The sequence below is a fragment of the Rhinichthys klamathensis genome, unplaced genomic scaffold, assembly GCF_029890125.1.
Source record: "Rhinichthys klamathensis goyatoka isolate OS25496 unplaced genomic scaffold, OSU_Roscu_1.1 h1tg000027l_1, whole genome shotgun sequence".
In the NCBI taxonomy this organism is placed as follows: Eukaryota; Metazoa; Chordata; class Actinopteri; order Cypriniformes; family Leuciscidae; genus Rhinichthys; species Rhinichthys klamathensis.
In genome coordinates, this window is record NW_026606577.1 from 2425621 (window position 1) to 2450863 (window position 25243).

Here is a 25243-nt window from a genome sequence, read left to right on the forward strand (position 1 = left end):
CCACGTTCTTGATGAAGGAACGAGAAATACATTTATGTTTTCTCTGTACGGCGGAACAGATTCTCTTTCTATCTGATTTTTGCTGCTTCACAGACACAGTATCTTCACATGCCATTATCAGTCGACATTGATGTCATTTTGGTGAATCACGCTAGATGTCGCCAAAGCTTTTTGCAGACAAAAATATAAACCTTTAGTTTCAAACAGTACTATACATTCATTGCAGGCGCCATATGTAATTCAGCAAGTGCCATCCAGTTGGTTTTTCTGAAATAAAAAAGCTAGGTTTTATTTTTAATTTAATTTTGTGTAAAAAATGTCAAAGTCGGGCAAAGTCATAAACTTTTATGAGTAGGCCTACTGTGAATTTCAGACATACTACTATTGTCACATGTTTTTCGGCTAACTATATAGTAGGGAAGTATGTGATTTCGGATGCAGCCATTATTTCTAATTCATTCATCACACAGGAAATTAAAAGTCAGGTCAAGCGCAATGCATTATGGGATATACTTGTAGTATTCAACACAGTAAGCTCTATACTTTATATTTTGGCAAATGCCACTAAAATCTGCATACTGCACACTTCATACATACTGTATACTTCAGAAATAGTAAGTAGCCTATGCATTTTTTTTACCTTAACCACTTTGATTTTTAAAGAAGTACAGCATACATAAAAACCCACACATGTTCTCAGTGATGCTGATTTTATTGAAAAATCAAGAAACAATCCAACTTTTCAGACAACCGTGTTTTGGTGCAATGTGAATACAAGCTTAAACATGGTACAGACGTGGACTCATGCTATCTAGTGCAGACGCAGTATTCAGTGCAGACACAAGTGTGCACTTCTGAGAGGAATGTTACTAGCCTGGCTCCGCCCTCCTACGCACTTCCGCTCAATTTTATTTTCCTTCAGTACTACGTCTGGGATTGTGCTGTAGACTTTGGTTTCCAGAAATAATTTTTTTACCGGTCCAATCAGCGAACAGAGGGAGTGTCTGAGAACGATGACGTTGATGTACTAGCGCGTCAGTTTGAGTTGGAGTTCAGTAATGGCAGCGGAGAAAGACGTGAGAAAATCTATTCGGTCCGTTGTTGCAAAACTGACGAATATCCAGAAGTTTAAGCCGGAGCAAGATCAATGTTTGCTAAGTGTTGTTGGTGGCCATGATGTTGTGGCCCTCCTCCCCACGGGGTTCGGGAAAAGTTTAATTTTCCAACTCACTCCGCTAGTGGTGAATGAGTTAGCTAAGGCGAACGATAGGATGCAAAGCCGATAGTTGTTGTCGTCTCCTCTTGTTGCACTAATGGAGGACCAAGTGAGGGAGGCAGAAAGGTTAGGAGTTGGTGCTGGGCAGCTCGGCGTGCACGATGATCACTGTACAGCATTTGCGGCAGATCCGAAACGACCGCAGCGGCGTATTGTTAATGATTACACCCAGCTTCGACAGTTGACTGAATAGATCACTGTCCTTAGTGTCAAATATACATTTAGAATTTACAATTGTTCATTGAACTCTTAAATTCGATGAACAAAACATGCAGCTCTCGTTGACAGACATCTTATTCTAAACATAATCCTCTGATCATTCGGACTTGTTTTTTTTTATTGCTTAAAACAATACACAAGTAATAACAGAAAACATAATACAAAAACAAACAAAAAATAATAATAAAAACAAAACAAAAATAAAACAGTAGGGGGATAATATAAAATAAACATGAACAAGTTAAGAGAATTACATGACACTGAAAAAAGGAAAATAATTACAAACAGATAATGTTTTTAAGGCTTTTTTTGTTCTCAGACAACTTAATTGAAAAGAGGTATTTTTACAATTCTTTCACAAATATAAGAAAGAGAGGTTTAGCATTTAGATATTTAGATTTATGAATATGGAATTCGGACTTGTTGTTTCCAGCCGGTTTCGGCGCATGACATACGTCACGACCACACGTTAGCGATTGGCTATGGCAGATCCTGAGTGACGCTGGGCAGATCCAATAGTTTTGATCTTTAACAGAGAACCCGCCTACAAGGAAGTAAACGTTTCTCAATGGAGCGAGGCCAGACTCTCTGTACAAATGAAATGTACGAGAGTCTGGTAGAACCAGGCTAGAATGTTACAGCATGGAGTGGACTTTTTCGGAAATCAAACACTCGGCATAGTGAGTTATTCGCTCAAGCCGTCGAAATGCAAATAAAAAAAAAAAAAACCTGAGCAAAAATGCTGTTCGTGTGGATTTAAAGCTAATTTTATAGAGATCATACTTAATATAAGCATGCTGCACTTCTCAGAAACCTATTCAGGTGTAAATTTTACGATACTTTGTCTAGTACACTTTGCATAGTTTATAACATAAAACATTATGAGGCACCTAAAACTCAATTTTCAATGTAAACGTAACAGATAGCACATGCTGGTCCACTGATCTAATGTAACGAACTCAGGTGTACCATTTACACACATTCACAAATCTGCTCACACACACACTCATTAACCACATTCACTCACATTTAAATTAACATCCTACAATTCATCTCTCATTTTTTCACCCTTCGGTCGGACCAGCCTGCCCATGAAAAGAATGGAGTTTGTCTTGTTGTCCTTCACCAGGAAGACGAAGGGATGGTCAGCGTAGAAGAGTTTGGGGTTTTTGAGCTTGTCGGTACCAAAGATGCTAGCATCGGGTGGATTTCCCTCGGTGTCCCACTCCATGGCGGAGGCATGGAACACGTTGGACAGGTAGAGGTCTTTCTTCCCTGAGATGTTGGACAGATCTGCTTTGGCTTTGTCCACAGCTTCGGTCAGACCCAGCTCAGCAAGATTTTTCTGCAAGACAGCGAGGTGTTATATAAGGAACTGAATTCACAGGTGAGTTTATAACAAACACTTGCTGAAATTGCAGACTGTTCGTACCTGCAGGTTGTGGCTGACCTCCATGCTGACCTTTGGCAGCGACACCGCAACCGCCCTCTGTTCCATCTTACCCATCCAGGTGTTCAGTTGTTGACGTGTTAACAGTTTCTCCACTCTTTCCAGGGCTTCTACGTGGTACGGCATGATGAACACCACAGATGACATCTTATGGGCCAGCGGCATGTTCAGAACTAAAAGCTTGTTGCTTGTGTCGTCAAAGAAGCCATAAATGCCTGAAAGACAGCATAAACGAATGTGTAAAAATGCAATCCCGCCAAATCAAACAGCAGTTATGGATGTAAATGATTGACTCGAGGTAAGGTTGAAAACAGATTTTTTTTTATGTACCGGCCAGTTTTAATCTTACTGACAATTTTTTTTTTTTTTTTTTTATCAAACTAAATATTGAAATATTTTATATATATATAATATTTTCTATAAAAAAATGGTGATATATATATTTTTTAAATTGTAAACTAAAATATTTTTTTCATTGACTTAAATTACATGCTGTTTCGTTCAAATAAAAGGACCAAAATTAAAGAATATGACATGATGTAATATTGAATAAAGTTAAGGGATATTTTAGTCAAACACAAAAACATTTTTTTTCTATAGTTCTATAGTATGCCATTTAACAAAAGGGTTTTAAACTAAATATTCAAATGTTATGTATTATATTTAAATATGCAGTATTTTAAATTCTATATACAGTATTAAAAAATATATCAATGTTTAACAACATTAAAAGTTGATATTTTTTAAATATATAATATATTTAATTACAATGTTATTTTCATTGACTAAAATGACATGCCATTTTAGCTAAATTGACTAAAACTAAACAATATTGACTAAATTTAAAGAATATTCGTCAAAACACAAAAACGAATATATTAACATTAAATGTTGATATATTTTAATTTATCTAAATATAAATTAATTCATTATATTTCATATTTATTTTTTAAATATTCAAACAATAATAGAACATATTTGAATGTTTGTTTTAATTCTACACTTTCTTGTAAGATGTCTTTTTTTTGTTGACAAATTACATGCGATTTTATTGACTGCAATTAAAGAATATGACAGGACTAAATGTTGACTAAAAGTAAATAATTATTTCCATCAAAACAAAAAGTGACAAAAAGTGTATAAAAATTAACTAGTGTAACTGTAAAATAATTAATTTCTAATGAAAAATCCTCTGCAATGTACTTTTTACCACTAAGCTTTGTGTTTCAGGATCATAACTGCTTTAACCATGACCTCACCTGTGCGATGCATCATGGGAACGGAGACCGTGTAGGAGCGATGCACTAAGAAACCACGATTGTCTACCATCTTATGATGGAACTGCTCATCCCAGTGTGCTGGAGAGAGAAACAGAGTCTCATTTTAGTTTTTTAAAGAATCTACAAATTGCTTCTCATTCTTAAGGTGGTCAAGTCTTACGTTTATAAAACATGGCGTTGATGATCATGGCTCCATCTGTCTTCTCCACATCTTTGGTCACTTCAGGCAGCTTTCCGTCGGTGGACTTCGATGCCCAGTCGTTGATGGCTTTGACCGCGCTGCGCTTGTCACGGAAGTTTATTTTGGAGTGGTCGTAGTTATAATGCTTCTTGCTGCTCTTCAGAAAGCTGTCAACGAAGCTAACAGAGCTGGGCCCGTAGAAACGGTTGCTGATCTTCCAGGTGACGTTACGTGCCGTTGAGTTACTGACCTCGGTGAGAAGCTCAGACAGCCCGGAGTGTAGCAGCTCATCCTTCACCGTAGTGGCGCTCAGGACGGTTTTGACCTGAGAAGCAGTGTTGGATTTCCCTCCAAGAGCCACCAAACCCAGCGAGGAGGCCACTACCACGGGGGAAATCAGGATGTTCTCGAGGTCCTTCTCCTTTGCCATGTTCTGGTACAGGTTGAAGGCCAAATTGGCACTGTTGTCTGCCAACATGGTGGCATGGCTGCTGAGGGTCTTGTCTGCGCTCACGGTGCCCAATAGGCACAGGAGAACCACGCTTGACACCAACATGATTCTAGAGGTGGTAAGTTTACAGCCTGTAAGGGTAACAAACAAGTCAGTAAGTTGCAACGTTCATTTTACATAGATATGAGATGATTTTCTATATGTCTGTGGAAAGTTTTAGTTCCTGACCACAGAACTGAGAGGATAGTGCCAAGATATGCCAAGCTGTAATTTCCATAGACTTTTAATGACAGGCCTGCTATGCTAAAGGAAGTCCAGCAAACATGTACAGTAAGGCATAACTGCCACGTGAACAGTGAACCTCACTAAGCTCTTAGAAGATCTGAGATCCTTCATCACAGCACGTTTTTGCTTATAAATGAGAAATATTCCTTGGGGAACACGAAAGAAGATATTGATACGAATGTTTACTCTACCTCCACTGTTTTCTATATTAATATATTACGAATATTATTTATTCCTGTGATGAAGCTGAACTTTCAGCATAACAACTCTCCTTCTAATCTGCTGATTTGCTGCTTAAGAAACTTTTATTATTATGAATAATGTTGAAAACAGTTGTGTTGCTTAGTATAGCATTTTTTAAAATATGAATCTTTTGTAACAATTTAAATGTCTTTACTGACACTTTTGATCAATTGAATGCATCCTTGCTAAATAAAAGTAAGAAAAAAAAAAAAATCAAAACCTTTTGAACGGTCATGTATAGTATCACATTTCCCCAAGATGCAAATATTCATTGGAGAAAAAGCTGTAACAGCCACATATTCAGATTTCACGGCTCCCGGAGTCATCTTACGCTGGATGACCGTTATCCAATCAGGAATGCCAGGATGGCAGGAAGTTCCACTAGTGTGGGAACATCAGACTTCAGACATGTTATAGTTTGTTGAAGCTTTTCCCCACCCTTCTACCGCATGAACAGCCCAAAATGTTGCCTTCAGCCATGCAAAACGCACCAAAATGTACTTTTATTATGCCCATATGGGCGAGTCAGAGCTTGAAGGAGCAATTTTGGACTGTTATACGTAAAAAGCCTTTAGAATCATCACACAAACACAGTTAATCAAAGCACTTGGCTGCTTATGAACACTTATCTTTGAGTAAAACTAAAAATAAACAAACATTTATTTACATTTAAAAATTTTGAAAGAAGGACTCTGTTATGGAATAACTGCACACTTTTAAAATGTTCATGCTGTTGATGAAGCCTGAATGCAACATGTTTTCAGAGCTGCATCTGTTACTCACCTCTCAGAGCTACCGAAAACTTTTGCAACCTCTCGGATCTGTTGGCTTCCCCTGACGTCAAATCCTTCATGCAGACTTTATAGTCTGGAAAAGAAACTTCTGGAAGTTGGGAAAGGAGTATTATAATGGTTCCCGTGTTCTGTGAGACCTCCCCCAGATCTAGTTACTGTGGGAACTGGACTCTCTCCTCAAGGTCCTAAAGGCAGCAGGAACTGACCCCTTTCCTGCTCACACAATGACTATAAAAGAAACTAAAGTGCTGGGAAAATGTTGAATATGAAAAACGTTGGATGCAATACAGAAATGTGGACATCAGAATATTCTAGCAAGAAGCAAAATGTAATTTAGTCTAACATCTGGCATATAGGCCTACATATTTTTTATTTTTGTATTCAATAGGAGAGTTTAACATTTGTATTATAAAAGTTGCAAAAGACTAGTTTCATCTGTAAGGTTAAGACAAATGGTTATTCCTCTTCCACCCCCACCCCCACCCGGTCTGTCTCTTGTCTCTCTCTCTCTTCTGTGTGCCACGTTTGTAGTGGGTCGTGTCTAGGCCTGCAGGCGGACAAAACAGGACAGAGATTTTATCTCACTTTGAGTGTGCACTGCAGCAAGCTTTATAGTTCCCATTTGTCCCCATTTAAGAAGACAACATCTATTTTAAAATGCTCTTTATGCTCCAAACTAATACATTATGTATCTTCTTCTTTATATAGCACCAGGAATCCTGTTCTACAAACACGAGGAACATTTTATTGCTCTCTCTATTTACGAATATGATGAGATACGCATGCTAGCAATGTGTTAAAACATGCTAGCAATATGCTAATTCATGCTAGCAACATGTTATTTCATGCTAGCAAATAAATCTTGCTAGAAGCATGGTAATTCATACTAACAATATGTTAAAACATGCTAAAACATACTAACAACATGTTCAAACATGTTAGTAACATGTTAAAACATACTAGAAATGTGTTAAAACATGCTAGCAACATGTTAGTGTTTTGGTAAGACATGCTAGCAACACGCTAGTAACATGTGAAAAATGCTTGCAACATGCTAATTCATGCAATCAATGTATTAAACATGCTAACAAAAAAAACATGTTAGCAAAATGTACAAACGTCAAAGTAGCCGGAGCAACTTTTCTCTATTTGTGGATATGAGATACACAAAGGCGAGTAACGAATTAACACAATTTCCCACGAAAACCATCCCGACAGGTCTAAAATATAAACAAATATAATAATGAATCAGGGACAAAACCCCATTTTGGAAAAAAAACTATTCATGATCTAACTGACTCGTTCTTTTAATTTGGTTAATTTTGAACAAAAAAGGTACATTTAATGTGATTAGTAAATCTCAGATAATTTGGTTTTGTAAGGATTTTGTGACGTTAAGATGTGATTTAAAAATATTTGTCATCATGAAACAGATCTCATTAGCTGCATGTGGGCTGAACGGGCTGCTCCTCATTAACATCTAACATGACACTGTTCAAAGATACATACCATTAACAGCACAGCTTTCAAAGTATACACCTCCAGGCCACTTTGTAAAGATCAGTGAAAACACAGCTGAGGGCGATGGCATTCCTCGGGCCTCAGAATGTTGAAAGAATGCTGCTCGCTTCAGTTGTCAGGGTTTCTTTTCTGATTTGCTGCTTAATGTTGTTAGATCTGCATAGCTTGAGGTTTAACCCACACTGACAGTCACTGATTAACTGCCGTGAACAAAAGGGAAAGCGAGAGAGTTATTTCATCACTATAGATCCTGAAACAACTACATTTATGCCCTTGTATTAGCTTCTTCTGTTCCCATTTGGAAAAACCTATACATTAGTGTTGGTAAAGCATCTATATCTTATTGCTCAAAATTAGTGTATTTTGAACAAACCCTGAACTTTACTGAACTTTGATGCAATGGATATGAATGGCAGCTCTAAATGTGCATACTATCTAAAACAAGCAGAACATGTAATCTATTTACTGTATAATGTAATTCACTTGCACTCAGAACCAAAGGGCCAAAAACTGCTGGTACGCTTCCTTTTACAGTCCTGTCACCCATGTACTTACTACGTATTATAGTAATTATAATTACTGGGTAATAACCAACCCTAAACCTACCCCTAACCCATGTACTTACCATAAATTAGCCAGTACTTTCTAGGTAAGTACACTGTAAGTACACGTAAGTACTGTAGTGTAAGTCTTCAGTGTCACATGATCCTTCAGAAAAAAATAGCTGATTTGCTGTTCATGAAAAAATGCTGATTATAATCATTGAAATCAGTTGCTGCTTAATATTTTAATGTAAACCGTGATACATTTTTTCAGTATTCTTTGATGAATAGACAGTTCAAAAGAACACATTTATTATCTGATCTCCTATTTAAGCTTCTTCTTCTTCTTCTAAGACTAAATGTAAACAGTAACTGCATCCCAGTTCAGAGGCTGCATCCTTCAAATTCTGCATTCGAAGGCCGATTGCGTCACAGTGGCGTGATGAAGGCTGTCCCAATTCAGAGGAACCTGAGCATGCTTCGTTCCCTGGGCAATGAAGGATACAACAGAAGGATCATTTGTGGCCTAGCCTTCCTCTAGAATTCATGCTAGCAACATTCTAATTAATGCTAGCAATGTGTTAAACATGCTAGCAACATGTTAATTCATTTTAGCAGCATGGTAATTTATACTAACAATGTGTTAAAACATTCTACCAACATGCTAGCAAGATGTTAAAACATGCTAGCAACATGTTAGTGGCCCTGTTTACACCTGGTATTAAGATGCGCTTTGGTCGATCGGATCACTAGTAGACGAGGGAGACACGTACCCATTTACACCTCGTGTTTTTAATCCGTCTCTTTTGTCCACTTTCGACCACTGTCTTGATTTCTTCGAGAGAAGGATTTATGGGCGAGTAAATGTATGGGATTTTTCAGATCTCTTGATCTAATTGATGAAATAAGCTCACACAATTTACATATGAACACACCGAAGATGATGGAAAAACACACGCAGAGCATCAGCTTTCGTTTTTGCTCTGATAGCCACAAGACGTCTGGCTAGACGCTGGGTTGTTATAACCACACTTTGGGTCAAATATGGACAAACCCAAACGTTTGGGTTAAAAATGTAACCCAACGGCTGGGTTTGTTCATATTTGACCGAAAACCATTTTTTAGAGTATAGCCGGTCTTTTGTTAACCTGGCCCTAGCCAGATGAATTTCGCTCCGCCTAGCTTCACTCATCCACCTGGAACCGATCCATTGAAATGGCGTTTCAGAAGGCTGGGCCTTATCAAAAATCCTTGCATATGATTGGATAAGCCACTTGTCTGTCATCTTTATCGACGTGCTATTTCAACCACTCACACCGAAGCCAACCCGTGATGCTGAAGAATCCGGTCGGGAGAAGGCACTGATCTATATAACATCGTTTCCACCAACAAAAGCCTTAAGAGCCGTTCTCTGATGTTCTTTTAATGAAACAATATTAGGTAGATTGGACAACACGGATGAAATAGCAGCATCAATGTTAACGCTTGTTTCCTTGATGCGAGCCGCCATTGTTGTCTGAATCAAAACAGTCTCACGGTCGCTTCTCCACTACGTCACATCTATAAAACTCCCGCCCTGCGTCCTGATTGGCTAAACCATAAAGTTGGTTTGAGAAATCACTCTCAATGGAAGAGGTTCCAGATGGATGTGAGTGAAGCTAGGCGGAGCGAAATTCATCTGGCTAGGGCCAGGTTAGTCTTTTGTGGCTGTTCGAACACATTTGACCATAAACGAAAGCAATCTAGTTAAATGCATTTTCGACTCTGGAAGTGGTCGAAAGTGGGCAAGCTCAAAATGTTTTAGACCCTGTTTACACCTGCATTTTCATCGTCCACTTGTGATCCGATCGACCAAAACACATCTTAATCCAGGTGTGAACAGGGCCCGTGTTTTGGTAAGACATGCTAGCAACGTGCCAATTCATGCTAGTAACATGTTAAAATGCTTGAAACATGCTCATTTATGCGAGCCGAGCATAGTATTAAAACAATGCTACAAACATGTTAGCAAAATGTAAAATAATGCTAGACACATGCTAAGTTTAAAAAACTTTCAGACAAAGCTTTGTCAAGCCAACATACTGTAAAAGTTTGTCCCAACAAACGTTAGTTTCTAGTTAGAAATAAAAAAAAATGATTGATCTTTGCTGAATAAAAGTATTAATGTCTTAAAACTCTACTGACCCCAACCCTTTGTATATCTATATATAACAATAATGTAGAATTCATATGTATGTAGACAATGAGTAGGCCTACCGGGGAAATGACAGGATGCTCTTCCTGCAGTTCTGTTTACATCCACATATATAAACAACTCATTACCAGGGACCGGCCTGCCAAAATCACATACTTCAATCAAAACCAGCCTTCATTTTTAATACATTTTAACTAATGAAGTTGGGTTTCTGTTCATTGTAACTTTAAAATGTCTGTTGGGTGGGATATTTTAGGTTATGAATGAATGTTCTGCAGACTGCAGTCTATGACTAATGTATCAGAGGTTCAGATCTGTGGAAACCTGCCCAGCTATTGTGAGCTTTTCCGTCACACAGAAGGAATTTCGCTCTCAACATGTTAAAGATTTTGTCTGTTCTTTGTGCTCTGGAGGCAGAGCAAATCCAGAGAAGATATGATCGCTATGTCATCCTGGTGGAGTCTGGTCTGTGTCTTAACTGTAAACTTAAGGTGTCCTTTAATGGTGTCACTGATCTCTAAATACTCCAACTATTTTAAATAAACATGAGCAGTCATTGCAAGCTGATACTCTGTTGTGACTATGGCAAACACTATAGTATATCGTCAAGCAGTTTAAGCTATATCACAGTAATCTTTATTTTCTAAAAGACTATCAAGAAAAAGTACTTTGTGCACACACCACATTTTTATGAGAGAGGCAAAAAATCTGGGAGCATCAAAAATAGATGAATGAAATTTTGTGAACAAGTATGAAAATGTCAGCTCACTTTTGTTTTCCACGAGTTTTATGTATTTGACCGCTTGTTCCTGCAACTAGTAATGTGACCACTAGGTGCTGCTAGTTTCACACGGCAAAACCTAACTGTGGAAGTTTTGTAACTGGTTTCTTTTTTTGCTTATTCCAGCTTTGATGGTTCCCTATATAGCTATTTCAAAATGATTGGGTTGTAATTATAAATGTAACATGGTATATCATTCCAATAATACAATTATTATACTATATAAAATGATTCTACATTATTCTATTCTTATTTTATTTTATATAAATATACATCTTAAATATATTGTAATATGTTCTTGTCAGTTAAATACTAGACTTGCATAGCAGACTGGAGTGTTGATACGAGCAGAAGGATCATCCTGACACCTCAGCACATCAGAAAATCCCACATCGAATACACATGTACACAGTAGTACAGCTGTGCCCGGCTAGTGTGTCTAACTCAAAGTCACGCTTGCTGAAGGACGGCTTCAGTCCACCAGTAGGTTGTTAAAGATTAGGATGTGATGCAAGCTTGGCTCAGGCCAGAGGTTAATCTCTCACTGTCATCCTGGAATAGAAGCAGTGGATGCTCTGCTCTGACTCTCCGCCTGCAGTCTGGATAAGTATAGGTGGGCTCTCCAAACACTGCTTCAAAAAAAAAGCTTTCTTTGTTCAGGTAGACAGACAGAGCTAAGGAACAGAGACATGGCATAGTCAGTTATTATTAGTGTACAGTACGGGGCCATAGCTGGGCTATCCGGGGCCCCGGTGCAGGTTGTTGCTTCGGGTCCCCTTGAAATCGCATATTTCCCCTCGGTTCAAATTGTGTTGGGCGAGGGGGTATTTTGGGGGGGTCCCCCTCGGATTAAATCGCAGGGCCAACCTAAGGCCTGGGGCCCCTAGAATCGTCACCACCTTTCGCCCCGCTAGTGGCAGCCCTGATAGTATTAGTAATATTGAATATTTAGTAAAAATGTTAATTTGTAATTATTTTGAGACAAATCATTCATTTCAGAGACTTAAAGTATAACCCTCCACTTAACACCTGAATGAAGTGGGATCTCGTTCGTGAATGAATTGAATGATCTGGTTAAAAATCGACTTTGTTGCCAAGCGTATGATGGTTAAACCCCTTTTTGACGCATCTTAGTTGATTTATATATACGCATTTTTTATAATCAAGTTTCCGTTCTTAGCGACTCTTTTAACGAATCAGTTGACTGAATGAATCAATGACTTGTTCATAAGATAGTCCATTGTCGCCACCTACTGGGATAATGATGTAACCTTATGGCCAAATATTAAGTGTGTTCAACTTAAAGCAGCACTATGCAAACCGATTGGTGAATGGCATCTAAGCAAGGGGGTAATCCATCGACCGGAAGTTGAAGCCGGCCGGGTGCTGCCATCTTGTAGCAGAACTTCACTTGCGTTAGCATTTCCATTGACTCCCATTCATTTTGGCGTCACTTTGACAGCGAATAACTTTACATCTGAGGCGTTTAAAGACTCCATTTGTCCATTATTTATTTCTAAAGAAACACGACAATGTATAAAGGGCTCCATTACCTTCTATGTTACATTATGGCCCCGTAGAAACAGATTTAGTAAAAATAGGCTAACGATTGCGTCATAACCACTCGACTCTCTGTCGCGCTGTACAGAAATTACCGTACAGACAGGAGGAAAAGCTCGCAGGCAATCGCGGGGACGTCCCGTCAAGGGAGAAGCCCATAGATAATGAGTCCATAAAAGCAACGGAATACTTACTCCTGCTCACTCACGATAAAGGACTCTTTGCTCAAGTTCCCCGTCTCTGCAAGATTAACGTTGGCAATTTTCACGCACAGCTACTAGAAGATTAACGTCTGTCAGACAGGTTGCTCACGTCATCAAGCTTAGTTTGAGTCGGTTTGAGTCTGCGCGTCAGGAACGGAAGTGCTCAAAAATCGCTAAAAATGGGCTTCAACTGTCTCAACTGAGTTCCAATGAGATGGCTCTGTCCACTTCTTATACTGTCTATGCATCTAAGTACTGCGAGATCGATTTGAAAGCTTACAGAGCCGTCTGCTCTCTAATCGCTCTTGCGGTACTTTGATGTCATACACTGATCAGACTGAGCCGTACCGCTTCAAGTTGAGGGCTGCGCCTGAAATCGCCCCTCTTAAATAGGGCACTATTTGAGGGCATAGTGGTGAACGAAACGATAGTGGACTTTATTGAGGGCACTCATTCAATCCCACAATGCTCAAAGGCTAGAGAATACCCATAATGCACTGTGACGCTCGTGCCGAATGAACTCCTGTCTGACCAGAAGATGGCGCTCACAGCTGAATCATCCATCCATCCAATTTCCAAACCGCTGGTCCGAAGTGGCTACAGCGTGATTTTTAAATTCCTTGTAAATTGATTATTAAATTGTTTAATTAAGGTTTATACATAGTTTCCACGACAGGGTTCAAGATAGGCATATTTTCATTTTACTAGGCCTACTGGAGCTGCCATAAGTTTCAAATAATTATTAATAAGTTTTAAATAATTATTAAACAGCAACTATGCAAAAGCGGCAGCCCATCCGGCACACACAGTGTCTGTATTCACTCACACGTTTTCATTCACTCCCTCAAGTGAACTATAGGGTATTAGTGGACTAATGTAGAGAATTGTGAGTATATGGGGCGAAGGACACAGCTGAACACACCAAACGAATCAATTAATTAATATTTTTAGTGAACAAATTCATAAGATTCGAGTCACTGAGGTGAATCAAATACCTCAAGTCTTCTTTGCTAAAAAAGTAGGAGCTGTTGAGATGCTTATTTTTTTTAATGGTTATAGTTTAAACTTTATTGACAGATATCGCTTTTATGAACTTAACCCTCAGGTGCTCTTCATTTAGGTGCACCTTTTGTTATCTTCCCGGTCAGAAGTGACCGGACACCTAAAAATGAAACTTTCTTCCATCCCAGTAAAACCAATGCAATTTATTTTTGTTCTATAATATTTTTTATTTTTAATTTTGCATTTTGAGAGAATTTGAAGTTACCTATTAATATTTATGCAATATTTATGGTCCATTTTTGCCATTGAAAATAATTTAATAATAATTTCTTAAATTATTGCAGTATTTCAGATTAATATAGAGACTAGGCCTTTTAAATCCATTTTTTAAGTCAGATTAGCGCCATCTGTTGATAGAAAATTAAATAAAACATGCCGTTGCATGGTGTTTAGATGCCTGTATAGCTCTCTATGGAGAGGCTTGCGAATTCTCTAGTTGTTTTTGGACCAAATTACTTACTTTTAAGATGTGATTTGAATGTATTTTTTTTTAGACATTCTCAAATAATACTTTTTGCCAAGGTTTATAATTTTTTTTAAACAAGTTTGATGTGAAGTGTAGGCTACACGTTTTTGCATTATTACTACAGTCAACCCTGAATACAGAGAAAGCATTTTGTTACAGGTAACATTACAATTCAATAAAAAAATAAAAATAAAAATAAACAGTAATGATTTATCAAAGCTTATTATTATTTATTTAAACATTATATTAATTATTATTTTAATTTAATTGATTTATTTTAATTATAATTATAATTATATATATATATATATATATATATATATATATATATATATATATATATATATATATATATATATATATATATATATTAATTATAATGATTAATTATGTTATGCTTTTCACTATTGATGTTTTACAGTTTCACCCCTTCATTGCTGAGCACTTTTTTTCTGCATCGTGGCCGATTTGTAGAGAATGTTTGTGTTTTTGTCAATTTCCCGTTCATTCCTATGGCGTCGGTCATTTTTGACTGAAGAGCACAAGTGTGACAAATTTTTGTACGACCCCCCTTAGCCTGCTCGAATCATGCCTTAATTTTTTTTGTGTGTGTTCACATACGTAATGCCATAAAAGTCACCAAGTTTCGTAACATTCAGATGAAGCTGTGATTTTTAGAAATTCAAAACAGAAAACCTCTCGGTCAGAAATGACCGAAGAGCACCTGAGGGAATACAGCACTGTTCACGAATACTGTGGTTTGTTAATTACTAGGAGCGCGTTGATGACGCTTGATCAAGAGGAGGAGGAAGAGGAGGCGCGCAGCTCCTCCCACGGGCTTTTGGATCGGATGGATTTACTCACCCGATCTGTAGCCTACTGAATATCTTGGGTGAATCACAATCCTCCAAACACAAGGAGAAAACACGTTGTAGTGCAATATTCATGAACCATCTTGCTGGAGATTGTACCAGTGCCAGTGCCCGTCAGATTGGATTTAAAGCGCCGCGCGCGCGTCCGAAACTTTAATGTAGTTTATTTCCATTAATGTCACACACCTTGATGCGTTGAGTGGGCTGTTTAACATTTAAAGAAAGAGACAGACAGACGACAACACAAGTTAAGAGGAGAACACTGGAGAAAGAGAACTAAACTACCTGCGCTTATCACCTTGCCGACGAGAAGGTAAGGGAAAGAAAAGGAGTCATGGATAAGTACTTAAGCATGTTTACTATCACATGCCTATGTAGTAGCCTACGTTTACATTTAGTCATTTGATTTATATTTGATGTATGCATCGCAACAATATGCAACAAGTAAGCGAAGCTCTGTTTTGTTTATTTAAAACTTCTGTTTATCTTTATACAATGTTCCCCTGAAAAGTAGCCTATGTGATTGAATCATTTTGATAATAATACCACACTTTGATATAGGTTATTCCATGGTTTTTAATTTATGTATTTATATGACAAATGCCCAGAAAACATACCATTGTAGGCTACAAACAAACTTGGTGCTTCAGTAGGCTACTTGACTTGTTAGTGTTTAGCTACTAAAAGCTTTGTAAAGTAGGTTGAATTCAGGTTGATTGTGACACTTTTTGTCATTGAGATGACTGGGGAAAAGTCCCAATCAACCTGAATTCACCCCTTTGTCTGTTTTAACAGTTACTCTTCACTCAAAGTTAGAATTACCCCGTGTACAGTATCTGTTTACATAAAACAGACCGGGCAAGTTGACAGTTTTTTTTCTTCTTAAAACGGAGCATGTTGTCACACATTATGGGGCTGTCACAATGGAATATTCCTATTATACGTTTTTCAACAAAATTTAAGCTGTACATTTTCCCATTTATATTTTATTGTAAAATTTTAACATATGTAAAGCAATGAATGTGACCAAAGCAAAATATCTAAATAAATAAACAAAATAAAAGAAAAAGAAAAAGAACAAATAGGCTACATAAACGCGTGTCCCATGTGCCTGACCCGAGATTTCTGAAAAATGAATTCTCTTGTCCTGAGAGTTAAAATCTACCTTGATCAGTCGACTCTTGTCTGATGTGTGGTTTATAGTGTTCAATTGTTTCACAACAGCTATAGAAAGATATGATAATATTATTGCAATTTTAGTTTGGAGAACAGCATTTGCAAACCTGTTTTCTAATGATTCTAATTTGAGAGGGTTTTGAACGAGATGTTTTAAATCATTCATAATCACTAATAGAGAAAACAAGCATGTGTATTTGGACTTCTCACTTCATAGATTACTGAGATATAGTTCCTGTGACAACTAGCCCCAGTCTCCTGACCATCAGCAGCTTTTTCTGCGCATATAAGTGGGTTTTTTTTTTTTTTTTTTTTTTGTTAAAGAAAAATTACCCTTTCATACCCTGCCCATTCTTTATGATGCTGCCAGAATCTAATGAGAGCAGAACAGTTCTCTAAAACTTCAAAAGTTTTGGGCTGAATGTTGAGGGAAGTGGTGCAGACCGCTCCTCAGGAAATGTCCAAGAGAGAAAAGACTAACAGTGTTGAGCAAGAGACGGGAGCAACCAGATGAAGGGTGTTGGATGTTGATGTGTTTCATCTTCTCCAGTCCCAAGCTCTTACTTTAGACTTTCATAACAAGGCATTTCAGGTCTCCTGAGAAATGATTGCCTGATTTCACCATTTGGTGTCATTCAGTCACAAATACGGTCTTCATATCATATTTCGCTTTTTCTATGGCATCTACGCCAGGTACCGTCATTATGAGCTCTCCACAACAACCCACCGTGTTTAACATCCAAACTATGAGATTGCTGTTTCTCAGAGCAGGTGAGAAGGTGCCAAAACAAAAGCAGCATAATAAGAGAGATAAATAAGGTTGTCTGTGCTCACATTATCTCAGATAAATCCACAGAGGGCCCACCAGAGGAGTGGGAATACAAAGGGCTCGTTTCATCCATGGGAAAGTAAACCCTTCCCTCTGTGTGGTGAATCCATCAAACCTGTTGGATGATTTCCCACAGAAACTTCCCAAAGTCGTTTTTACCCATTCTTCAATACGTCACTGCTGTTCTGCGCTGTCTAATCAGAAGCTGTACAATGACTTAATGTCTCTCTATTTTCAGACTTTTGAATCATGCATGAGTCCTTGAATAGAAACAGTGTTCATTTTCTAGTTAATGTCATGCTGGAGTTAATGAGAGTTTCTGGACTCAAAATCTGAGGTGAAAAACAATGAATCTCATGAGGAATGAGTTGTTTGCGAATGGAAAACGACGTACACTATTGCTGCATCCCAAGTGCTGTTGTCATATTATTGTCAAATCACATTTTGGCTTCACCTTTATCATGTTGTTCCAAACTGACTTGGGGGGGCCCTTGTACACGACACTGTTTTCAACTAAAAATGGAAAACCTTTTATGTGTTTTTGCCATTTATTTACACGACAACACCGTTTTGGCGGCCTGTAAACGAAAGCTTTTGAAAACTGGATTAAAAGTGCAAGGTTTTGAGATCGATACCGTTATAGTCTCCGTGTAAACTACAAAACCGCTAATTTGTGAAAACGGTGACGTCATGCGCATGCGTATTACGCGTTCAGTCTATAGGTGCATGTTTTCAATTTTATATGATTCATCTCTGACCAAGTTGGTTTGATTAATGGATTTTAAAACTTTTTAAAGATTTTTAAAAATCCAGAAAATGAATTGGGGAAAAAACACTTCGCTGAAGCTAAGCGCTTAGTTGGATTTAGTCCCTTTGCTCACTTGAGGAGAGGGCCTGGAGTGGGGCAGGAAATTAAGCAGACAAAAAGTAGCTTCCTGTTTCTGGCGATCATACCTGTCGGGAAAGTCCGTCAGGCGTGGAAGGGCGAGAGGGTCTGCAGTTTGAGCTGGCGGGAATGGGACTCAAAAAAGCAGACGACTTATTTTACTCTCCTGATGTTGGAGAATTCAGGCTTTTGTAAGTCTTAAAAGCTTGTGGAAAGCTCAGTGTCATGGAAACAGGCTGAAGCATGAAGCCCCACACCAGTACAGCTGCATACCCACATGCACACACACACAAGTATACCACATATCTTCTACTCAAGTGTGTGTCTACCACTGTAAACATTGAGAGATATGGTTTTAAATGGATTCATGAAGAATCTGTTTTAATATTGAGGTTGAAGGATCTGTTTTGCTATTCCATAAGTCATGCAGCTGCACTGTACTGCTTCTCAGTGTGTCAAAGGGAGACATAATTGCGTCAATAAGGTGAGTTTAAGCTTGCATAGATATATAATTTAGTATGTATAGTAATTAAAAAAGGTCATATACACTACAGTTCAAAAGTTTGGGGTCGGTTTTTTAAAGAAGTCTCTTATGCTCACCGAGGTTGCATTTATTTGATCAAAAAGGCAGTCCAACTAATATTGTGAAATATTGCAATAATAAAAAAAAAAATCTATTTGAATATATATATTGAAAGGTAATTTATCCCTGTGATGGAAAGGTGAGTTTTTAGCATCATTACTCCAGTCTTCAGTGTCACATGATCCTTCAGAAACCATTCTAATATAGTTATTTGCTGCTCAAGAAACATTTCTTATCATCATTGATGTTAACAGTGCTGCTTCATATTGTTGTGGAAATAAATGTTTTTATGAATAAAATGTTCAAAAGAACAGCATTTATTAAAATAGAAATCTTTTGTAACTTTATTAATGTCTGTACTGCCACTTTTGATCAATTTAATGCACCCTTGCTGATTAAAAGTATCTTTTAAAAAAATCTAACTGACCCCAAACTTTTGAACTCTAGTGCATCTGTGGTGTGTTTACACTGAATTTCCCAGGTGTAAAGCTTCCTGACCGCTCAACCTCCAAAAACCCTAAGGAAGTTGGGAATGAACTTTATCCCATTTACTTTCCAGCTGGGAATAACACTGTAGAGTAGACCATCTGAATTTATCTAAAGCTCTGACGACTGAAGTTCATGCAAATACACTTAAAGGGATAGTTCACCAAAACTTTTGAAAAATGTCTTTGTCTCTATCCGTACAATTTAAAGGGACACTCCACCCATTTGCATTAAGCTTTCCATTGTTAGAAACCCAGTCATACTATTGAATGGTCGTGCAACACTCTCTCATTTTCCCCTGAGACGAGAGAAATCCGCTATTTACCTTTTTCACTTCCTCCTACAATGACACAAAAATCGTCATTTTACGTCATTGTAGGAGGAAGTGTAAGGAGGGGGGGATTTCTGTAAAGACTACAAGCACTAGTTCCCACCCTTTCAAACCCGCCCATAGGGGGTTGGACCTAATGCGCTAACAGAGCTATCACATATCAGTGGGTGGGACTTCACTTGTAGATACTGAAATCAATATCAGCCATCTTGTTTATAAGCTAAGCTAACAAGCGCTGTGGAGATAGGAAGTTATGACAATGACGGAAGAAACTAAACATGATATGAAGAAACTAAACATGATATGGAAGTAGAGGATTTTAAAATTCTGCTGCTCGAATCCGCTGTTCGAAGCTATCTTTACGAGCCGCAATATAGTGAAGAGCAGCTGAGGCTGATGGAGGAACAGGAGGCGGACGAGGAGCCCGGACTGGCTCGAGCTGGGCGGACTGCTGGTGCCTGTGCTCTCGCTGTGCGCTACGGACACAGATAGAGTCCGTCTGCTGCAGAGAATTTCAACGATAGCAATTTCTCGTGGACGAAATCTCTGAATCAGACGAGCACACGGACGTTTGTGTTGTGATGTGAACCATCCTAGTGTCGCACCGGATATGTTCTGACTGAACATCCAGGTATCATGCAATAATTCACCATATAGAAAGAAATACAAACGAGGAGTAATTCGCTAATGAGTTTGCCAATGTAACGGGGTTCGTTGTTGTGGGAAGGAGGCGGGAACCGGCGAACATTTAAACATTTTAATAGTAAAATAAACAAATACAACACAAAAGTATAAGCTAGCTGGCCACACACAACAGAAACAAAACATAAAATCAGGCCTGTTCCTTTTGTGCTTCCGCTCCTCCGTGAGAGATATGAGACAGCTGCACAGGTGTCATTCATTATCACTCGCGTCGTCCTCTCACGTCCCTCGTCCTGCTCGCCACCGCCAACTAACTAGACATTTTGTGTGAAATGAATTTCATACTCTTTTGGCAGCTAGCCTTGTAGACGGAAGAGTGATTTCTCTGTTTGCGCTGTTCTGGATTAGTGGGAGTGGCTTGCGGAGCTGTGCAATGTGGTGCATTGTGGGAGTTGTTGTCTTGCATACAAATGCGCCCTAAAGTTATTTTCTGTCTTTTCTCGGTCAAGAGGGCACCAAATTCAAAATTTCTTTTACATTTCGACTACATATATAACCCACTTTCAATAAAGATTAATGTTGAAATGGGTGGAGTGACCCTTTAAGGGTCCGTTTACACAACGATGCACAAAGATCGTAAAAGTTTTTCCTTTGCGTTTCACATACAGACAACAACGGTGTCAAAATGATCCCCGTTGTTCACACTGATCCTCAAAACCGATTAGAAAAGAAATACTACGCGCCTATAGACTGAACACATAATGCGCATGCGCATGACGTCACCGGTTTCACAAATTCGCTTTTTTGTAGTTTACACGGAGACTATAACGGTATTGTTTTCAAAAACGTGCACTTTGATTCCTGTTTTTATAAGTTTGTGTTTTCAGGCCCCTAAAATGCTGTTGCCATGTAAATGAACAGCCAAAAAGCATAAAAATGCATAAAAAAATTCAAAAGCATAAAAAAATTCAACTTGTGTTTTTAGTTGAAAGTGATGTCTTGTAAACGGTGTGTGGGGTCTCGTTGTTCATCAAAATATTTTGTTCCGCACAAGAAAGTCCTATAGGTTTGGAACAACATTAGGGTGAGTAAATGCCGATTTCTTTTTTTTTTTTTGGCTTAACTGTCCCTTGAAGAATACGGCGACAGATGCTATGTTAACATCAGGTGTGTGTGTGTGTGTGTGCTCTGCCCCAATCAGGCGCTTACACAAGAGTGTCACCTCACTCATACAGGGCCATTTTCAACAGGAAGAAATGTCTGAAAGAGATAATGACTTCTTTTGTTTGACACAGGACAGGATGCATGTGAATGATTTAACTGACGCATTGCACATCTTTGGGGCGCTGTAGACATTGTACTAAGTGCCATACGCAAAACCCCCTGATTTCCAAAAACAAAGGATAGTACATCATATCTAATCACCAATACTGAAGGGTTACGTTAGTCTTGATAATGCAGAAGGAAGCGTGGAAAAGAAGAACACAGATGCTTTTATATTCTCATACACATTCACAGTAGAATTTTCTTCCTGATTTGTAACAGATCCATCGTGACTTGAAGAACTGCGGTTATGAGATGGCTTGTGAGGATTCATATGTTAACGCCAGTGCATTTGTTCTGAATGACTCAAAGGAATGTGATTATTGTGGAATATGAAGCAGGAAATGCCTAATGAAAACTCTTAGCTTGTTTTTTGAATGTTTTTTGAATGCGAGTCGGGTTATTGAAGATGCTAATGATATGCTAATCGGCCTGTCTGTGTGGGCGCTTCTGGTGGACAAAGGTCAAGTCTACACTGACGGTGTCTTGATAGCCCTCTTTAATTATTGTCATTGAAATCTGTTGTTTTTCGTTGGAGCATCTGGTGTGGTGTAATGCTGGGTCAGTGGTTGACTTATGGGTTTGTGATGGTTTTATTTATGATGCATTTGAGGAAACTATCAATTATGCTTTTATGTCTTTCTAAAATAAGTAGAAATTAAAATAAACCTCAGGTTTTGTTTCTGTTCGCAAGAGTGCCATTGTGGATGTGGCAGTTTGATGTGACTTAATGTCTCTGAAGAAAGTGTACTGTAAGTCATTTTTTTTGTGTGGATAAATTCATCATCTACAAGACACATTTGAAGTCAATAGTACCAGTTAAAGAAACTTAGCTTTTGGGTAACTTTACATAAGGTCTCATGCATTAAGATTAGTTAATGCATACATGAACTAACAGTGAGCAATATATATTTTTTACAACATTTATAAATCCTTGGTAATGTTAGTTAGTTAATGTTAGTTAAAGCCTAAAGTTAAAATAGCTTAAATGTAACTCTACACCCTTGCCTCATTTAGTATACGCGGTTCTATGAATATGCAAATTAACCCGCCTCCACTCACTCACACCAGCTCAGAGATTCACTCGATGACGATCACACGTTGACGTGATTGGCTACAAGGTAGTTTGTGACGTCAGAAACACCAGCGATTTCAAACCGCGTTTTTGAGACTGTCTTTGGTTCAGTCCAGGTTTAAGGAGAAAATACTCAGCAATTTGCTTCTGAATTTGCACATGGTTTGTCTTAAAGCTTATTAAAAACACCACATAGACATATAAACAACATTTAAAAGCTTGATTTTCACCACAGGGGTCTTTAATATAAAATCAATTCTTCATTGTTTGTTCAAATCAAGTTCTTTTGATTTGTTTTTGAGATTGTTTTGATAAAAATGTATTTATTAAAACGTTTAATGAATGTTGAAACGTACATTAACTCAGGGTACATTTACACGACGTTGTACTAAAAACGGAAAAGTCTTTATTTTGCGTTTTTCGCGTACAGACGACAATGTTGTCAAAACGATCCCGTTCACACAGATCCTAAAAAAAAACCCGATAAAAATGCTGTATTATGCATCACTAGCCAGTAGGTGGCAATGTCACTTTGTAAAGAAATGCTACGCGCCTATAAACTGAACATGCATTGTGCATGACGCTCTGTTTTCACGATTTTTCCTATTTGTAGTTTACACAGAGTTAATGGTATAATTTTCAAAAACGTGCACTTTAAAACATATTTTCAAAGTTTGCATTTTCAGGCTCCCAAAACGCCACTGTCGTGTAAATAAACGGCCAAAACGCTTGTTATCAAATGTTAATGTTATCAAATGAAACTTTATTGTAAAGTGTTACCAACTTTTATTTCAGCTCACAGCTGCATATGGGGAACTGTATGAAATGATGTTTAATAAACAAAGTTCGGGAGGAGCACGTTCAAATAATCATTCCAATCAACTGGTCATCAAACAATTACCATGTCTACCCTATCAGCACGAGAAGGAGCGTATAAATATCCACTCTGTCAACTCACCTAACATTCCTTGACAGTTTCAGCATCCCTCCACCACCCCGACTCCTCACTCTTGGTTTATCTTATTTATTTATTTCACAGCCAGGAATACGGGGGGAGTGCTCTGGGTTCGGGCCGAATACTTAACTCGGAGCCCTCTCCTCGGACAGCACGCCAAATACGCATTTATTCTATCTGACTTATTTGTAAGTGTGAACTCGTGAAACTTATTCCTCAAGCTGCACAGGTTTGTTAGTGTCAGTCTGGTGGTGTCTGCTGAACTGAGCTTTGGGGAATATGACGACCTGTAGACTGACAGAAAGGTGCTTTCATTCCGTCGGGTCGCATCTGAATATCTGACTCTGTAAAATCTGAAATTCTGTACGTGTGTCTCGCAGCTCATAATCAAAAAGCTGCTGTCACACAGAGTCCTGTAGGACCTGTTCTCAACCTCAGACGGGCCGTTTACTGACCATCAGATGCAAATTGCACACAAAACTGCCTCTTGAACTCTCTTGATCCAGCTAGGTCTTATCTGATTGGCCAGGATGGTGGAATAACTGCATATTCTTCATTATTTCTTAGTTAATCATATAGCCAAAATGATCAGTACTTTTCACTTTTGGACGATTAGAAATAGAAAATCTACACATACATTTCTGCAAAAAAAAAATTTAAGGATGCACCAATATTACAATTTTTCTTGATACCGATAAGCCGATAATTGTTTTTATTTTATGGCCGATTATCGATAAATGGCCGATGCTAAAATTCTTCTAAACTATTTTGCATAACGCTGCATTCATACGCAATATTATCTGTCTGCAGTCCCGGAGGCTGCATTTTCAGGACCCCACTTCTAGGACCGCATTTCTAGAACCCTAGTTTTTTGTGACAGCGCCACCTACCGAGTCGGAGAACCGCAGTCCCAGGAACGCATTTCCAGGACCCTAGTTTTGGAGGATCGAAAAAAGTGCCACCAAGGCAGTATTTCCACCCAGTTTGAACTACATTAGAGTTTTTTTTAAAGTTGTATTACACCCACATACTACTTTCTTTATTGCAATTAAACCAGGTTCCTAGGAATGTTGAGAAATGAATGATTGATAAGTAGCATACTATAATAACTCAAGTAAAATAAACAAGGAATCATGTTATAGCCTTTTCAATCACTAGATGGACCACATTTTCAAGTACAGAGGGAAGACAAGGATGACTCTGGGGGTAGATTTAAGATTGTGTATTTTACAAAATAATATATAACACCTGAACTTGAACACACTAAATATTTTACAAAATAATATATAACAACTGAACTTAAACACACAAAAACAAAATTGATCATGACGTGAACCACATAGACAGAACTTCAATGGATGGACAAACACATGGACAACATCATCACTGACTCCTAAGAGAGAGAAAGAGAAGTGAATTAAATAAGGAACATTTAGTTGAACATGTTCTACTCTCTAATTTTAAATTTCATATTTAAAAGATCTTAGTTACCACAGAGTAATGATAATGATAAAAATAATGATATCAATCTTCATACCAATTAATGTTCATAATACAATTATTGCATACTGTTCAAA

At 38.1% G+C, this 25243-nt stretch overlaps 2 protein-coding genes and 1 long non-coding RNA gene across 5 annotated transcripts in view; 1 reads left to right on the forward strand and 2 right to left on the reverse strand.

Annotated features, from left to right (window-relative positions):
• Nucleotides 1-693: 693 nt before the first annotated feature.
• LOC130079133 (uncharacterized) lies at nucleotides 694-2307 on the reverse strand. Its single transcript, XR_008806258.1, has 2 exons — nucleotides 2119-2307; nucleotides 694-854 (listed from the first exon to the last, which is right to left on the reverse strand). It is a non-coding gene; the product is annotated as an uncharacterized LOC130079133 (long non-coding RNA).
• A 211-nt stretch (nucleotides 2308-2518) lies between these two features.
• On the reverse strand, nucleotides 2519-5009 carry serpinh1a (serpin peptidase inhibitor, clade H (heat shock protein 47), member 1a). The gene is made up of 4 exons (XM_056244490.1): nucleotides 4386-5009; nucleotides 4205-4303; nucleotides 2928-3160; nucleotides 2519-2840 (listed from the first exon to the last, which is right to left on the reverse strand). The coding sequence occupies exons 1-4, from the start codon at nucleotides 4960-4962 to the stop codon at nucleotides 2538-2540; spliced, it is 1212 nt and encodes a 403-aa protein (XP_056100465.1). The 5' UTR covers nucleotides 4963-5009; the 3' UTR covers nucleotides 2519-2537.
• Nucleotides 5010-15344: 10335 nt separating this feature from the next.
• gdpd5a (glycerophosphodiester phosphodiesterase domain containing 5a) overlaps nucleotides 15345-25243 on the forward strand; it is a 36493-nt gene continuing 26594 nt past the window's right edge. For all 3 annotated transcript variants that reach the window (XR_008805975.1, XM_056244501.1, XM_056244509.1), the window contains exon 1: nucleotides 15345-15693. The gene's annotated coding sequence lies outside the window, so the exon portion shown is untranslated. The remainder of the gene's footprint in view (nucleotides 15694-25243) is intronic.

What these genes read in the sequence shown, in the direction of transcription:
- serpinh1a (XM_056244490.1), bottom strand. Translation starts at nt 4,962, where the DNA reads ATGTTGGTGTCAAGCGTGGTTCTCCTGTGCCTATTGGGCACCGTGAGC. An exon ending in TCCCATGATGCATCGCACAG is followed by an intron (nt 3,161 to 4,204) that starts GTGAGGTCATGG and finishes GCTGTCTTTCAG; the next exon opens with GCATTTATGGCTTCTTTGAC. An exon ending in AGGTCAGCCACAACCTGCAG is followed by an intron (nt 2,841 to 2,927) that starts GTACGAACAGTC and finishes GCTGTCTTGCAG; the next exon opens with AAAAATCTTGCTGAGCTGGG.